At 40.8% G+C, this 12365-nt stretch overlaps 1 protein-coding gene and 1 long non-coding RNA gene across 3 annotated transcripts in view; one reads left to right on the plus strand and one right to left on the minus strand.

The window, feature by feature from the left end:
• Nucleotides 1-1017: 1017 nt before the first annotated feature.
• Nucleotides 1018-2731, minus strand: LOC140687719 (uncharacterized). Its single transcript, XR_012062204.1, has 2 exons — nucleotides 1773-2731; nucleotides 1018-1141 (listed from the first exon to the last, which is right to left on the minus strand). It is a non-coding gene; the product is annotated as an uncharacterized lncRNA (long non-coding RNA).
• Nucleotides 2732-4488: 1757 nt separating this feature from the next.
• The window catches only part of ILRUN (inflammation and lipid regulator with UBA-like and NBR1-like domains), an 89568-nt gene continuing 81691 nt past the window's right edge, over nucleotides 4489-12365 (plus strand). For both annotated transcript variants that reach the window (XM_072945218.1, XM_072945219.1), the window contains exon 1: nucleotides 4489-4837. In XM_072945218.1, coding sequence (XP_072801319.1) covers nucleotides 4680-4837 — 158 coding nt within the window. In that variant the 5' untranslated portion in view covers nucleotides 4489-4679. The remainder of the gene's footprint in view (nucleotides 4838-12365) is intronic.

The following is a 12365-nucleotide window of genomic DNA, read 5'->3' on the forward strand; positions in this document are numbered from 1 at the left end:
ATTAAACCCCAAAAAACCACAAATAACCAGCGTTAGCAAGGATGTGGAGAAACTGGAATACCTGTACACTGTTGGTGGGACTGAAAATGGTGTAAGCACTCTGGAAAACAGTATGAAGCATCTTTAAAGAAGTAAAAATAGAACTACCATATGATCCAGAAATCTCACTTCTGAGTATCTATCCAAAAGAACTGAAAGCAGGGTTTTGAAGAGATATTTGCATTCATATTCACTACAGCACTGTTCACAATGGCCTAGAGGTAGAAGCAACCCAGATGTCCATCAGTGGTTAAACAGATAGGTAAAAGGTGGCATATACATACAATGAAATATCATTCAGCCTTCTGAAGGAAGGAAATTCTGATGTATGCTACATGGATAAACCTTGAGGACATTATGCTAAGTGAAATAAGCCAGTCACAAAAGACAAACACTGTATGATCACTACAGTAATCAACTTCATAGAAACAGAAAGTAGAATGGTGGTTTCCAGGGACTGAGGGTGGGGAAAAGGGGAATTGTCTTTTAATGGGTACAGAGTTGCAGTTTTTCAAGATGAAAAAGTTCTGGAGATTGGTTGCACAATGTGAATATGCTTAACACTACTGAACTGTACACTTAAAAATGATTAAGAGGGTAAATTTTGTTATGTGTTTATAAAATCACAATTAAGACGACAAATGCCTAAAAGATTTTGTCATGTGTCCCCTCACCAGCCTGTTCCTCAAATCATGTGGAGAATCATCTAGGACCTGGGGAAGGTTGGCTTCCAGGCTCTCTGAGCATCCCTCTTCCCTCCACTCTTCCCTCCCCACAAGTCCTACAGCCTCTTTGTCTACTGTTCATTTGGCACTGGAACGTTTGCTGCTTTGCACTGTTGGCTACCTCTAGGTAGTTATTTATAGAATTTATGGCACTGTCTCTTCCATTGTCTTCTAATATCTTCATATTTAACATTTACAATCACTTAGGACCATCTCATTTAAACTTCCAATTTAAAGAAATAAGCACAGCACAGAAGTTTTCACTTGTGTTTATGTTTATGTAACTGTTAATTGTAGCTGTAGGTTAAATTCTAAATTTTTTTCTTTCCTTTGATTTACTCTTTTGCTCCACTTCAGTGATCTTTTTGCAGCATTCCCTATATAGAGATGAAGAAACTAAGGTTTAGAAACTAATTTGTTGATAGTCACACAACACACAGATGAAGGCTCTCTTTCTGAGCCAATGTCCCTAACTTAAGCCTTGCTGATAGTAAACCAGCAGACACCTGCTTGCTTGACTGAACAGCTCATTTGACTGTTAGCTGCTTCCTAGACTTTGCAGCTTACAAGATTTAAGGCAGCTGACTTGGGGAGGGAGAATGTGAAGAACTAAAATAAACTCATATTTAACTATATTGGTGAAAAAAAAGTAAGGATTTTGTCCATCCCTGCCCACAACTTTTTTTCCTTTTTGCAACAATTCTTTTACTGGTGGACATTGGGGCTATTTCTAGCTTTTTAACTTTTCATTACTGTATGCATTATGATACTTCTATGAAAAGCTTATTTATAAGCCTAGGATTTGGGGGCTACAGTATATGAATATTTTAAAGGTTCTTTATACCAATTTATGTAAATCCCATCTACTTATCTTTGGAAAAAATTCTATCAATTTACATTCCCAGAAGCAGTGGTGTTTCATAGTATCCATTTCCCCACACTCTCACCAACAAAAGCTTTTATAAATTTTTTTAAAGCTTTGCCAATCTGATTAGACAAACGAGATACCTGATTGTTGTTTTAATCTATTTCTGTATCTGAGTGGCATATATCTTTCAATATGTTATTGGCCATTTGTATTTCTTTTGTGAATTGTCATTTTTCTTGGTTTTTTTTCCTATGGGGTTTCCATTATTTTTAAGAGTAGGATGTCCATTTCTATCTAGAAATCAAATATTCACTTTATTTTCTTCTTCTTCTTATGAATTCTTTCACTTCATCCAGGAGATAATGAATTTTGAATGGAGCCTGGAGAATCCTATGGAATCTAAGGGAAGCTAAATAATCAGAACTCAGGAGGACAGGAACCTTTCTCTTCTATGCCTTCAGGTCTCTTATCTTTCCTACTCTCTGCTTCATGGCTCTCTTTCTGCAGGTGGGCATTATCTATTTTTCATGGGTGCCCCACATAGATGGTCTCTTTTCTTGTATTTCTATCACTCATTCTCAAACAGCTTAGGCCTCTTCCACCAACTCATTGAGTTTCAATTCCAAATTCCTGAGAGAATCTGATTGGCTGATGCAGGTCAGGTGTCTCCCTCTTGCCCAATCAATAACTGCTAAGGAACAAGGTTATATGGGGCAGAGATGGCTGCTGGGGGCCAACTAGAGGGCTGTTAGTGGTTCTCAGAGAAAGGCGGTCATCACGGTTTGGACATGCACCCAAAAGGTTTCTACTACAAGTTGCTGTTATCATATAATGAATGCTAATGTCTATTTGGACTCTTTATTCTCTGAATCAGTTATGCTGTGGCATAATCTCACTACTTGCTGGCCTTGGCAATTCTGAATCTTAAGGACTTGGAGACATGGAGGCAATCTAGGCTGCCCCAGTGAAATGAATCACTTTTCTCCTAGACATTCTGAATGACAGAATGGCTTAACTTCCTTATGAAACCCTAAAACTGACCTGGTCTGGGGATCTGGGATTAGTTTAGATTTTTACACAAGATCACCAGCCCAAGAAGTTCAGAAACTATCTGGTCTTGGGTACGTACCAGGCCGTGGCATATTCAAGCATAGTTTCCGATATAGTTCTAGATTTCATATCCCATCCCCACAAAAGCAGCATTCCATGGAGGGTGACATGGGGTGGGAGTGAAGGCTAGTTCTTCCTTGATATCTAATGTGCCAGCTGCCTTGGTCAGTATGCACAGTGGTTAGGGATGGGACAGTTTTTTATCGCACCACTGTCCCAAGAATTGCAGATAATTAAAATCCCTGTTTCTCTGGTAATCAACAGTCAGGGGGCCATCCCCAATCCCATAAGATCCAAAAATGTCCCCACAGTTTCAGAATTCACTTGAGGAGTCGTACTCCTTTGAGATAACTCCCGCCATGAAATGAAGTTCTGAGCCATTTGGGTCTGTCATATGCAAGGATCTTTTTGCATTATGTGGACTGTTTAGATGCGAGCTAAGATCTCAGGGTAGTGAATTTACATGTTGTTACCTCATTTAATCCTCACAACAATCCTATATGGGCATGCACAATGATTACCAATACCAATGGCAGAATGAGAATTTGAATCCCAAATGTGTGACTCCAGAACCCAGGCTTTTAGTCTTATTTGGGACAGAAGAATGTAGACTGTTTTCCTTCTTCAAAACCTCACAGCACCCCAGATATTACCAGTCACTTATTCTAGTTGTCTGTTGTTGTAATTGTTATGGAAAACATACTCCATTAGGAACATGAAAGCTGTGTTCTAGTTATGCTTCTCTGTATTTTCGGACAAGGCATATAAACTTTTTGGATCTCACTCTTCTTATTTGTAAAACAGAGCTACTTGAAGACAGGAGGCCATTTCCTACACATCTTTTTCCCCTTTGGATGTAGACGTGTCGGGCAAATAGGGGGTCTAAAAGGACGTTCTGAAAGAAGGAATCAAAGTGGGTAAACAAGATGGTCCCTATGCTTTCTTTCTCATTTTTTGATCTTGAAACGGGGCCTTTACCAGGTTGGTGTACTATATGTACAGTAACACTTTGCCTTCTGAAAACTTAACAAGGCATATCAAATTTTCCTGCCTCAACTTGGCGGAGCGTGTAGAAGATTACGTGCGGTATTCGCTTGGCCCCGTGTTGACGTTTGTTTGTATCGAGGCCTCCTTTATTTGCCGGAGATTCGAGATTACCGTTGCATAACACATGCAGCACTGATAAACTGTAGTAAGCACCACCGAGGATGGCCAGGATTTAGGGCATTATCTCTCAAGGAAAGCAGCTCTAGAAACTTATGCAAACAAGTTCTTCCAGCGTGAAGGGCAAACCCCTGGCTGGGAAAACTGGATCCTGCGTGCACTTTGGTAGTTGACCTTGCCGGGGTCTCTGTTCCTTCGCGACTTCGGTTTCCTCACCTGCAAAATGGTGGACTTGTCTCAGACGAAGATCCGGAGCTTCTCTCTCAACCCGGAGCTTTAACTCCTCCCACTGAGAGCGGGGGTGGGGCAAGGAGAAGGTCAGGCCAGGAGTCACCTCCTCGCGCGACCCGACTGTCCCTTTCCTTCTTACCACTGCCCGCCACCTCGCTCCACCTCGGTGAGGTCACGCGGGGGACGTCACGGGATTGTGACGCCACTAAGGGGCGGGCCTCCGAGGGAGGAAGGGGCGGGGCCTCGGCGGGCGACGCTTGCGCAGTGGGCGCGGCGCGGGAGGAGGCGGAGGTGGTGTAGAATCGAGAGGCGGCAGCGGCGGAGGTGGCGGCGCTGGGGGGGGTGGGAGGGGGGGAAGCGCGAGAGTGAGTGAGTGGCTGAGTGAGTTTACCCCTATGAGGCGGTGAGAGGCCCGGGGCCTACCTCAGAGGAGCGGGGTCGCGGCGCCAGCTAGCAGCGGGCCCCCTCCCGGTCCCCGGGCCCGGCGGCGCGGCGGCGGCTCGGTTGTGAGGAGGCGGGGAAGCGAGTGTCCGGCCCCAGCCATGGAGGGCATGGACGTGGACCTGGACCCCGAGCTGATGCAGAAGTTCAGCTGCCTGGGCACCACCGACAAGGACGTGCTCATCTCCGAGTTCCAGCGGCTGCTCGGTTTCCAGCTCAACCCGGCGGGCTGCGCCTTCTTCCTGGACATGACCAACTGGTGAGCCGGCCCCGCCGCTCCAGCGCTGGCAGCGGCCTCGGGGCCCCGAGGGGAAGGGAAGGGACACCGAGCCCGGCGGCAGGGCGGGCCAAGCGGGCACTGAGGGGCACCCCTTTCCCCAGGCCATGGAAGAAATTTGGGCACTGAGCAGGGCTAGAGGGAACAGAGAAGGAGAGTTGAGGGCCATGGAGGGCAGGAGAGACGGAAGGGAGGTGGGGGTTGATCCTAAGGTACTGCGGAGTATTAGCGGCCGCGGAACGTGGGAAGAGGAGAAAAGACTTCTGAGCATCGAGGCATGGGGTAGACCTTGGGGGGAAGAGAGCTGTGGTGTTGACTAAGAGTAAAAAGCACAGGAAATCTGAATTTGTGGAGTAGAAAAAAGCTTGGGGTGTGGAGTTAGCGGGTGAGAACGACAAGGATGAGGGGTAACTCCGGGAGAGAAATAGGTGCTAATGCGAGAGCCTCGGGCATGGGTGAGACTTGGGAGTTAGGAGCTGAGAACAGATTATTTGTGCGTGTGTGTGTGTGTGTGTGTGTGTTCGTCCGTCCATTCGAGGACTGATAGGAAAAAGGGAAGAATATTATGGAGGAGGACAAGTGAGTACGGTAAGAAAGATGACTTTCCGATGAGTTGGGCCGGGGGAGGGTGGGGTGGGATCTACTAATGAGAGATCGGAAGTGCTAGACCTGAGGCAGCGTCTGGGAAAAACCTTAGGAAAAGTGAAGGAGTGGAGATTCCCTTGCGGGAGGGAACTCTTTGTGGGGGTTGTAAATCTCGCTCCAGAAAGCGGGAATGAAGAGGGGCTTATCCAGAGGAGTTTAGGAAAGAAAACTGGGTTGGTAGATGATTAGAAAAATGGAGAACTTGACTTAGGCTAGGAACCAGGTCTTTTTGACATGGAGTCTCCTTGTAGAAAACTGAATTGGGACGATGAAACTTAGACTAAAGGAGTGTCTCTTGGCTTTGGATTTAGCACTTGCTCTTTCTGATAAGTAGGGCTTCCCCTTTTTCTCTGAGGAGGGGGTTGTTGAGTTCATTCAGGATGAGTGATAAAGTGGAGACCATTAGACTTCCTTTAAAAGGATTTCAGGTAAAACAACTCATCTTTTTTTGGTCAGAAAGCCATGAGATAAGTGCCCTTTGCCTCTGTGTTGGGCATTCAGTCCCCTGGCATGTGGAATCTTGTTTCTCTTGGCATCACTTATACAACCTGCCTCCCCTTTATTTCATGTCCACTGAATGCCTCAGGCAATGCCAGAAAAAGAAGCCTAGTCTTTATCCCACTCCCCATCAAGCCCTATCCTGAGTAATGCTAATCTTGCTCTTCGGAGCCTTGTAGCTGTGGTGGCACCAAAGGTGATGTGAATTTTTTTTCTGTGCAGCATCATTGGTAGGTACTACTGTTTTATCTTTAAAGATGATTGTTACAGTGAAAATGGGATTGAGTTTCTAGATGTTCAGAAAACTTTGAATGCAGGAAATAGTCTTCATAATTAAAGCAGCATTTGGGATCCCTACTTGTATCTTTTATGTCCACATGATCTCAGACAGGGACTACTACAGCCTGCAGTAGTTTTCTGAACACCAGCCTATGTGTTTGATAGAGAGTGACAGGGGTTATTGAAAACACTCGGAAGAGGTATTGCATTGGTGAAATTTAGAAGTAAAACTGTATCTTGAGGAGGATTGTATCCTGCCTGCCTGCTTCCCATCCCCAGCTCTTTTTCTTCCTGTTTACACTAGTTCATTATAGGAAACTTGGCATTTTGTTGCTGCTAGTTTGGTAGGGGAGGATTATTATTTCTCCCCACCCCCTTGTGAGTTGTACAATTGAAGTTCTGACCTAATAAGTTTTTAGTTTTTTAGAGTCAGTATTTATTAGTACAATTATAGCTACAAAACCAACGTAGTGAATTTTATATGCTCAAAGTGTGTATGTTTAACATCTGAGATTGTTTGTTTTTAGGTATTGTGAAAGGTAAGGCCCAGTGTGGATAAGGAAAAAAAATAAACATTACAGTTGCATTATAAAAATTTTATTTGAATTTTTTATAAAATTTATTAAGCTCAACATCACAGAGTAGCATGCGTTCTGATGAGATGTTATCTCCATATGAAACAAGGTATGATACCTTTCTTAGCAAAGGAGTGAGCCATTAAAAAAATGTATTCTGGTTTTAAAGCAGTTGAAGTCAGTAGCGTGTTAGAAACCCAGGTAATTAAGTGATAACTCAGCTGTAAGCCACATTACCTTATTTTTTGGCTGTGAAAGTCATGTTCTTTGTTTTCTTTGATTATAAAATGCAAAATTTGTGAACTGAAGGAAGTAAGGCTTGTTATTCTTTATAATGAAAGCAGTTAGCTCCGTAATCCAATATTATATTTTGATTCCTATGCTGACCTGGCTAAATTTGTCTTGTTCGATTTTTGTTTTAAACAAATACTTATCATAATTAATAAAATCTAGTTAAATTATGTGCATGCTGTGTACTTGGTCAAAATATTTGTGTGTGTTAAATAAGTATCTGGAGTCTGGAAACGTATTGTTTTTAAGTGTCATTTAATGTCTAACTTTGGGAACTGTTGAGATAGTCCCGGTATAGGTTGGCAAAACACCTCTCAAACTGCTGTGGTTAACCTGTTGAATTTGAGATGATTAACCTTCCTGTGACTTCATAAAAGCCTGCTTTGGGTTGTAATAAATAACCACCATTCAGTTGTCTAGTGACTGTTAAAAAATAATATGGTAAAATAAAAATGATTATTTAAAAATGAAGGCCTTGAGACTTCTAAAATGAAACCACAGTCGGAAGGACAAAGTATGCCTTGTTTTCAAAAGTAAGAATTTATTTTCTGTTGTTTGTAACAACTTTTTAAGAAGCTGTTGAAAAATGGACAAAATTGTGAGTTTTAACCTTGTGAATTACCTACCCTGTAAACATAGGTTTTGGGGTTTTTTTTTTTTTTGCTTTTTAGTAGTAGGTTAGATGTGTACTATGTAGATATTTCTGTTTGTTTAATGTAGAACCCAGTATTGCTTCAGTTTAAGCGTTTTTGTAGTATTTATACCTCAGCTGGCAGTTGTGCTGCTGGAAATTGGTGGAATTGCCTCTTAACAAAAGTAGTCAATTTTCAGTTCCTAAGTGACTACATAAAGTGAATAATTGGGGGTGGTGAGGGAATCCAATATCTGAAGCTAAACTGAAGTGACTTTAGTATAACTTTCTATAGGTGGAATGTCTTGCAGAGACATTCTATTGGGCTGTAAGTACAGAACTTGGAATTCTAAAACTGGATGCTGGCTTAAGATTCTCTAGTTCATTCCAGTTTTTCCTGTGGAATTGCATTTAACCTTTCCAAGATAGCTTATTCTTGCATCCCTGAGGGCAGAGATTTGCATGATACCTTGTTGTAGTGTTTAATTATCTTTCTAGTTTGAATTAATGTCAAAACTAAGTCTTTCTTACTGTAGTTTAAGCTTTTATCATTTGTTTGTGTCCTCCTTGGAGATGGAGAATATCTAATAAATACCTTAAGAAATCAGAAAGCTTTAATACAAATCACTAAAATTTTTTGGTAATTTATAATTTAAACACATTTCTCATCCTTTAATGTAGACTAATAGACGTATTTTGTTTTTTCAGAGGAAACCAACAGGATTGAGAGGAGGGATTACATATGATTTTTAAAAAGTTGTGGTGAAATATATATAACGTAGAATTTACCATTTTTAACCAATTTTAAGTGTATGGTTCAATGTTACATAAGATTTTAAATTCACCTTGTAGCCCTGAGAGTGATTTGTCTGTTAAGTTTTCAAAGTGAGTTATTTTTTAGTATTTATTACAAGACGTAAATAACACTTTCAGATTTTTAGAGGATGTTAACGTAGGAGTTATTTCTCATTATAGGTATGAGTAAGTTATCTTTGACCAGCATATAGACAGTCTTGGTTGTTTCTCTCCCTCGTATTCATTAGGCTAGTGCTTTACCGTTTTGGTGCTGCAACACCCTAGGTTGCCTCCAGGTATCTTCAGGAAGCAGCGTGTGTTTTTTGAAACACTACATGCCCCCCATCATGGATGGAACAGATGTTTTCTAGAAAACTCAGGAAAAACATTTTTGTAAAATAATGTCCTGTTAACTATCTCAACATTGTCAGAGACACCCTTCTGGATGAAATGAAGGTATAACCACTATGCAATGAAGTAAAATCAGAATCTAGATGTGAAAATCAATTGTACCTCTTATCTGATCTCACAGTGCGTCTCCTGCCCGATCTTAATCTATTTCTTAGTTACCTGCATGCAAAATGAGTTTCTGATCCACTCTCTGGTTTATGTGTATGAACCTAGGGAAAGTCCTTTTATGACAGATAAAACATGATAATAATACTGGTTTCCTTTAAATTTGTGTGCCAAGCAGCAGTTTTAGGAAGAGAGTAGGGAAGGGTTGCGTAACAGTGATAGAGTGTCGTGCGTGCTGTTGCATTTTTAAAAAGGTTGGGAGTTCTTGCTTTGGACATTCTTCTTTTCCACTTTTTCTAGTCTTTTTTGAGTGGCACACACAGGCTGGGACTCTGAGTGTAATATAAAATAATTTAGAAATAGAGCATCCAGATTCATTTTAGTTTTAAAAGAAACAGTAAAAAGTACATTGTTGTCTTGCAGGAAGTCTTTTTACTCTTCTGTTGCTGTGAGACTTGTGTTTCTCGTCATATATCAAGTCAGAACTAATCTCCAGGGTGGGTGGAGGTGTTTCTTTACCACCTCTTATCTTCCCAACTACTCTCCTGCCCTCCACAAAATTTTTCTAGCACATAACAGCAGAAACTCAACCAGACAATATGCAAATGTATTTTGGATAGACCCGTGCGCCCCAGCAGTAAGTGTAACACAAAAGCAGAAGACAGCCTTTATTATAATTTGCTCTCTAATAGGAAAAGAACATGCCTGAAACTGTGAGAGACAAAGTTTTGGGATAATAAGGAAGAAGCATTCATGTGTTAATGTTGAATTAACTGAGTAAAATTTCAAAAGAGGTAGGAATGGACTGAATTGAGCAGAATCAGTGATTCACATAGAGTGCTTGTTATGGGCAGGTTGCTTTCTTAGAAGGTTTGACACAGTTGAGGGATTTGAATTGATGGAAAAGTAGTGTAATGTAGGTAGAGGATGTTTCCCGAATGAACCATGAGGAGCAAATGGAGCAGAACTTTCTAGAAGATTGGCTTGGCTAGAATGTGGTTAATGGGATCAGGAGTGACAGGAGATGGAGCTTATTTTTATTTTTGCTTTGGAGTATTATTGATTTTTTGAAAAATTGAGGTGAAATTGATGTAACATAAAATTAAACCATGGTAAAGTAAGCAATTAAGTGGCATTTAGTGTATTCACATGTGCAACCACCTCCTCTGTCTGGCCAAAACATTTTCATCATTCCAAAAGGAAACCTCACACAATTAAGAAGTTGGTCCCCATTCCCATCAACCCTAAGACCCTGGCAACCCCCTGTCTGGATTCTTTCTCTATGGATGTTCTGGATATTTCATGTAAATGGAATCATAAAATATTTTCCCTTTTGTGTCTGGCTTCTTTCAAGGTTTATCCATGTTGTATAGCATGTTATCAGTACTTAATTCCTTTTAATGACTACATGATATTCTAACGTGTATATATGCCACAGCTTGTCCATTCATCCATTGGTGGACGTTTGAGCTGTTTCCACCTTTTGGCTATTGTGAATAGTGCTGCTATGAATGTGCGTTTATGTGTATTTAAGTACCTGTTTTCAGTTCTTTGGATATATACCTAGGAGTTGAATTGCTGGATCATATAGTATTTCTGTGTTTAACTTTTTGAGGAACCACCAAACTTTTCCACAGTAGTTGAATCATTTACATTCCCCAGCAGTGTATGAGCCTGTACCAATTTTTCTACAAACTCACCAACACGTTTTCCTATTTAAAATCATAGTGCGTATGAAGTGGTACCTCATTGTGAGATTGATTTGCATTTCTCTAATTACTAATGATATTGAATCTTTTCATATGCTTGCTGGCCATTTGTATATCTTCTTCGGAGAAATGTCTGTTCAAGTCCTTTGCCGGTTTTAAAAATTGGATTGTGTGTCTTGTAGTTCAGTTGTAAGAGTTCTTTATATATTTTGGATACTGCACCCTTAACAAGTATATGATTTGCAAATGAATATTTTCTCCTATCCTGTAAGCTTTTTTTTTTTTGTTTTTGTGTTTTTTTGGGGGGAGGTAATTAGTTTTATTTATTTAATTATTTTTTAAGTGGAGGTACTGGGGATTGAACCCAGGACCACATGCATGCTAAGCTAAGCACATGCTCTACCACTTAAGCCACACCATCCCTCCCTGTTTTTTCATTTTCTTGGTAATATCCTTTGGTGCATAGATGTCTTTCATTCTGATGAGGTCCAACTTAATTTTTTGTTGTTGTTGCTTGTGCTTTTGCTGTTATATCTAGTAATTCATTGCCAATCCAGGATCATGAAGATTTACCTCTATGTTTTCTTCTAGGAGTTTTATGGTTTCAGTTCTTGTATTTAGGTCACTAACCAATTTTGAGTTAATTTTTGCATATGGTTGAGATAGGAGTCCATCTTCATTCTGTAGAGCTTAATTTTGATCATATTATATGCTCTGGGACTATCTTCTCATTGACTCTGCTTTAAATATATCTTTACTTGTATTAAACATGCACTTTCTTTGGTCATCACTAAAAATTGGGCCAGAAAAGTGTGCAAGGTTTTCTTATGGAGGAAAAATTAAGCATGTTCAATTGGCACCCCAAACTTAATGTGTTCAAAAGGTCCGTTCTTCTCCCGCCCCCAACGCCCCCAGCCCTTCAGCTTTTCTTTCTGACTTTCCCTGTTCTGTTACTAGCTCACTAGCTCCAGTGGTCTTCCAGACATAAGGCTTGAACTGAATTATTTCCAATGCCCTCTCTTTCCTGAATACCTCAGATCATTTGCCCAACCCAGTTCATTTCCACTCTGCAGTGCACCTCTGAATTTGTCTTTTTTCCATTTCCCTTGCCATCAACTTAGTTTGTAGATTATGTTACCACTTTAACAGGTAACGTAGGAATAGTCTTCAAATTGGTTTTCTACACCTGGCTCTCTTCCTTCCAGTCCATTTTGTGGACATACCACTACCAGGTCAGTCTTTCTGAAGAATCGGTTTTGATCTGGGCCCTTCTTTTCTCAGAAACCTTTGTGCCTTGTTGCATACCAGATAAAAAACAAAGAGCTTTAGCTTGACGTTCAGGACCCTCCAAAGAGTGATCCTAACTTACCTGCCTCTACCTTTCTGGCATATCTTTGTGCTGGATATCCTGCTCCACTCTACTCCATTGAAACTGTTTTGCTGCTCATTTCCCATACATACTTTTGTTTTCCCAATTTTTATCTTTTTTTTCCCGACTGAGAATGCTGTTCCTTTATACCTCGTGAAATCCTTTTGTTTTTTTTTGAAATTGGGACACTAATCACTGTTCT

The sequence above is a fragment of the Vicugna pacos genome, chromosome 20 (assembly GCF_048564905.1).
Source record: "Vicugna pacos chromosome 20, VicPac4, whole genome shotgun sequence".
Taxonomy (NCBI): Eukaryota; Metazoa; Chordata; class Mammalia; order Artiodactyla; family Camelidae; genus Vicugna; species Vicugna pacos.